General features: G+C 40.7%; 1 protein-coding gene across 1 annotated transcript; it reads right to left on the reverse strand.

Annotated features, from left to right (window-relative positions):
• Positions 1–923: 923 nt before the first annotated feature.
• On the reverse strand, positions 924–2741 carry LOC133051601 (small integral membrane protein 10-like protein 2A). The gene has a single exon (XM_061136153.1). The coding sequence runs from the start codon at positions 2501–2503 to the stop codon at positions 2297–2299; it is 207 nt and encodes a 68-aa protein (XP_060992136.1). The 5' UTR covers positions 2504–2741; the 3' UTR covers positions 924–2296.
• Between the last annotated feature and the right edge of the window lie 2771 nt (positions 2742–5512).

A 5512-nucleotide genomic window follows, 5' to 3' on the forward strand; every position in this document is an offset into this window, starting at 1 on the left:
CATTCCATTGACGAACTATTTCTGTTTAGCCCAGCTTCTGTTGCATATTTAGCTTATCCCCCCCGCCCCCTTGCTATTATGATCAATACTAAAATGTGAGAACCTTGTCTAAACATCATGGGGTACTTGCCCAATTCTTCAGTTTTGAAAAATTAAATCACTGGAGCCCATCATAGAGAGTGAAGTAAGCCAGAAAGATAAAGGTCAATACAGTATACTAATGCATATATATGGAACTTAGAAAGATGGTAACGATAACCCTATATGCAAAAGAGAAAAAGAGACACAGATGTACAGAACAGAATTTTGGACTCTGTGGGAGAAGGCAAGGGTGGGATGTTTCGAGAGAACAGCATCGAAACATGTATCTTATCTAGGGTGAAATAGATCACCAGCCCAGGCTGGATGCATGAGACAAGTGCTCGGGCCTGGTGCACTGGGAAGGCCCAGAGGAATCGGGTGGAGAGGGAGGTGGGAGGGGGGATCGGGATGGGGAATACATGTAAATCCATGGCTGATTCATGTCAATGTATGACAAAACCCACTACAATATTGTAAAGTAATTAGCCTCAAACTAATAAAAATAAATGGAAAAAAGTAAAAGAAAGAAAAAAAGAAAAATTACATCACACCTTTTGTTTTGTTTTTACCTTAAACATGACATGGCAGAGATTAGCTCATGAGAAGTTTCATAGAGTAAGGAAGCTCTGGACTATCTGAAGATTACTGATCATTTCATCAGGCATTTCCTTATGATCTTATGCTGTACTTGGAAAGCAAGGAAATCATATTTCATGTGATCATTCGGGAACAGTTTAGGATACGCATCCACTATTGCAGAAAGATAGGAAGGCAGAACCTACCTGGACTCATGGGCCACTCCCCAACCCCCTTCCCCCAAATTTCCTTCCAACTGCAGTAAATTCACTTTTAATAGGTTTTAATTTTTAATCAAGATAATACATGCATATAAAGGATTATAAAAAAAAAATCAACCAGTACAAAAGGGCATATAATGAAAAGCAGTGAATCCCCACCTACCCTTCTTAGCTTTTGCTTTCCCATTCCAGAGGCAAAAACTTTACATGTCTGTTTAGAGGTTAACTCCAGTTTTCCTAGTAATATGCTTTTCTTACTATTTGTTAACTTTGATGAAGTGAGACGTTTTCTGCTGCCTTCCTGCTGTCTCCTGGGTTTTCCTGCCCCACTTCCCTACCATTATATCACTGTTTTTAAGTTTCCTGTTGGTTAACTCCTTCAGTTCAAAAATATAACCCCTGAATCTGCCTTATTCTTTCACCTGGAGACTTCCTAGTTTAGGAGAATAACACCACTATTCCCTTTCCTCCCCTCTGGTTGCCAACTTGTTGCTTGTACTTGTCAAAGTTGATTACCATTCCCATTCTGTTCTATGACCATAATTTAGTCTTCCCTGATGTGTCTAGAGATTTACTCTAAAAACGAAAAAGCATAACTAATATTTCCTCTGTAATGGTTATTTAAACACTGTTCATTGAATAGGGATGTTGAAGCTATGATTGGATTTTCTGTGATTGCAGAGTCTTGATCCACGTATGCCAGTGTTCCGATTCCTTTTCTCACACTCCCCGCAATGGTTGAAAACTGAGGTTGCTTCATATAGGAAGCATGTTCTCCTTGTACAGTTTGAAATGTTTGTTTTCCCCTGAAGGTTCTGTTTTTTCCTTTGGGGGATGAAGACAAGTATGTCTTCCAGATCATGTGATCAGTTTCCTCCAGCTTCCATCCATCTATTGCCTAGAATTGATTCCATCCAGTGGGAAGTCCTTTCACTTCTTTTTCAAATTTGGAAGATTTGCTTCCTATTTGGACCATTCTTGTGCAGTTTATTTAAGTCCTTGGTAACTTTTCCTTTTTTTTCTCCTTTAGCGCATCCTGTGCTCATTGTAATTTCTCAACGTGCGTGCTCATTTGATTCTTTACCAGCTGAGCCACGAGGGAAGAAGCCCTTTATGTACAGAAGAACTTCTTAAATATTTCTGAGGATTTTCAGATTTTTAAGTTCTGTTCCTTGAATTAGCTACTTCCTTGAGATTCAACTTCTCGTTTATTTTAGAGTTTCCTGGTTAGATTGCAGGCTTTCCACAAATAATGATTTCTAGCCGCGCGTTTATATGAAAAGGTGGGGCGACAGCAGGACAGGCCGGCAAGTGTGTGTGCGCGAGGCGAGCTGGGCTCTGTGCTCTAGGGCGGGTGAGCCAGTGGGTGGAGGTCAGCCATCCGGCTGGGCCTCCCCACTGCCACAAAGTTAGTTGCTCTAAATATGTACCTGCAGGCGGACGTTTAGAATCACCGAAGCCGCTATGTAGAAGTAGGGGAAATTCATGCGCAGACGCCAGGCCAGGTCGAAGAAGGTGATCAGCGTGCGCGTGAGCCCCTTGCAGAAGGCGCCATAGGAGCCGCGGGTCGTGGCTGAGCGCGACAGCCGCACTGCTACGCCCGACAGGACTGCTGCTGCTGCCATCGGTTTGCTGTGGCCCCGGATACAGTGCCCAGAGCCAGGTGATTCCCGCTGGTTCAGGGGACAGAAGGACGCTCTCGCGGGGAATCGGCGCGGTAGGTGGATCGCGCGGCAGCAGATGCTAATTGCGCTGCACTGCGGGATCCCTCCTCCTCTGGCTGTGCTCCCTCCTCCTCTGGCTGTGCTCCCTCCTCCTCTGGCTGTGCTCTGGCCACAGCGGGCACTGGTGCCCCGCCGGGCCGCCCTCCTAGGCTGCCTCGGGGCCACGTGGGGCGGGATCAGGCAGAGCGCCAGGGATCCAGAGCCCTGGGACGGGGAAGGGGCAATGTTAAGGGGGAGTCTGGAGGAGCGGGGAGGGGCGGGCAGTTTGTCGGGGAGACCTAGCTTCCTGACCCCAGTGGTCCTTTTTCAACTTTTAACTTTTAAATTTTAACGGAAGCAAAGTGAAACTTGCTCGAATCGTTAGAAATTTTGCTTCATAAGCACGATCTTGAGCAACTTCGAAGCTTGAACGCATTTCCTGTCGCCTCAAATCCCTTTAGGAATTTTTTCGGTCCCCGGTTGTAAGCTAGTACAAACACACCAAACCAACTAATTGAACTTTAAGTTGTGTGCATTCTGCGTTATTCATTCAAGCGTCTTATTTGTTTTTGCTTTATATCTGTAGTATTCTGCTAATGGGCAAAGTCTAAAAGCGAGTTGTTAGACTTTGTCAGCAGCACAATGAGAACAATGGAAAGCAAATTCCCTGCTTAGTTTCCCTTTCCCCACCCCGCCCCAGCAGCCATGAACTGAGATCATGTTTCCTGTATATACCTCCAGATGTGATGTGTTGATAAGGTGCCCTTACCATGTCAATAACACACAACTACCTCACTCTCCTTGAAGATGGATAATTACACCAATACATATATCAGCTCATAGTGTTCAATAATTCTTATAACAAGTCCCTTGTTGATGGGTGTTCTGAACGTTTCCAGTTTTTCTTATGCCAGAATTTATTGCAATAGCATCATTGTAAACATGAATTTGCAAGTGGCAGAAGAGGATGAATAATATAATTCATTCTTTATTATAAAAAACCATCACATAGCATAGATATTTAGTGTTTGAGGTCAAAAAGTTTTCCTAATACATGCGGTTGATCAAAGAAGTTTAGAGAAGGAAGCTCTATACAATATTGTCAGTCTTGGAATTTTTTTCCTCAACATGATAGGCAATAGTTGTATCTTATTATTCTTCTAATTTGCATTTATTTAACTATCAGAGAAGCTTAGCAACTTTACAAAATTTCTTAATTTTTAATATATATGATTTTTACCAATTGTTTGTAGATCATTGAAACTTAAGTATATATTATGAGAAAAGCAAAGTTTCTAGGATCACAACCACCAGAAAAAAAAGACTATTAACAGCTTGGTATCTGTTTTAGTCAATTTTAATCAACGAAACACACAGACACACATACACACACACATATATATTTCACACACCAATAGTAAGACAAAAGTGAAATCATAGTAACATACTGCCTTGATAGTTGTTTTAAACATAATGATATATCTTGCTTATCCTTTCATATTGATTCTTTGTGATTGAGAGTACTGTGTATGACTCCTTATAGCAGGCCAATCATTAACTGAAGGATATTTGGATGGTTTCAAAGTTTCCACAGTCATAAACAGTGTTGAGATTAGCATCCTCAGGCATATCTTTGTATACTTCTCTGATGTCTCGCTCTGGTACATTCCTAGAAATGGAGTTCTTGGATCAAAAGTTTTTCATTTGTTTAATGATTTTGATACATATTGTCAAACTGTCTTTCACACAGCTCTAAGGTATCCATGAACATCCTCTACTTTCTTAATAATAGCATTGATATTCTTTTAAATCTTGGGCATTCTAGGTGAAAATGACATCTCATTGTTTTAATTTGCATATTTTGTTTACTGGCAAGGTTAGACATCTTTTATACATACAGATATTGTTGCACATTTGCATGAAAGGAAGTACTCTATCAAAAGATTTGTAGTCTTATAGAAAACAAATTTATGGTTACTGGAGGGAGAGGGATAAATTAGGAGTTTGGGATTAACACATAAAAGACAGTGAAGAATCTGCCTGCTATGCGGTAGACCCAGGTTTGATCCCTGGGTCGGGAAGATTCCCTGGAGAAGGGAATGTCTGTGACCAACACTTTCACTTTTTCATATAGAAAAGAGATAAAGAACAAAGACCTGTATAGCATAGGGAACTATATTCAATATTGTGCAATAACCTACAGTGGAAAAGAATCTGAAAAAGTATATTTAGATATAGATATATAGGCTTCCCCAGTGGCTCAGACAGTAAGTCAGTCAGACAGAAAAGCCCTCCATAAAACTGAGGGCTTCCTAGGCGGTGCAATGGTAGTGCACCAGTGCAGGAAACACGAGTTCGATCCCTGCATCAGAAAGATCCCCTGGAGTAGTAAATGAAAACCCACTCCGGTATTCTTGCCTGGAAAATTCCATGGACAGAGGAGACGGCGGGCTACAGTCATGGGATCACAAAGAGTTGAATATGACTGAGTGCACACACACATATATAACTGAATCACTTTATTGTACACCTGAAACTAACACAATACCGTAAATAAATTATACTTCAATTAAATATATATATTAAATAAATAAATAAATAAATATATATATATATATATAAACATTTGGATGAGCTAAGAAAAAGATTTGCAGTCTTCATTTTAATCAGTATATTCAATTTCCATGTAAGAAAGGTTGTACCAATGTCCACTCCCTCAGGAGTATGACGCTGTCCATTTCCCCACATCCTCACTCATATTATTATTAGGTATTATTTTATTATTGCTAATCTAAAAGCAAAGCATTATTCTGATTAATTTGCTTATATTTGATTACAGTTGAAGCTGAATATTATGTTTATTGGTCATTCATAGTGGCCTCAAAAGGAAGGAGGGCCCCATGGACTAGATGACTGGAAGGCAGACTAAAA

Source organism: Dama dama, chromosome X (assembly GCF_033118175.1).
Source record: "Dama dama isolate Ldn47 chromosome X, ASM3311817v1, whole genome shotgun sequence".
In the NCBI taxonomy this organism is placed as follows: Eukaryota; Metazoa; Chordata; class Mammalia; order Artiodactyla; family Cervidae; genus Dama; species Dama dama.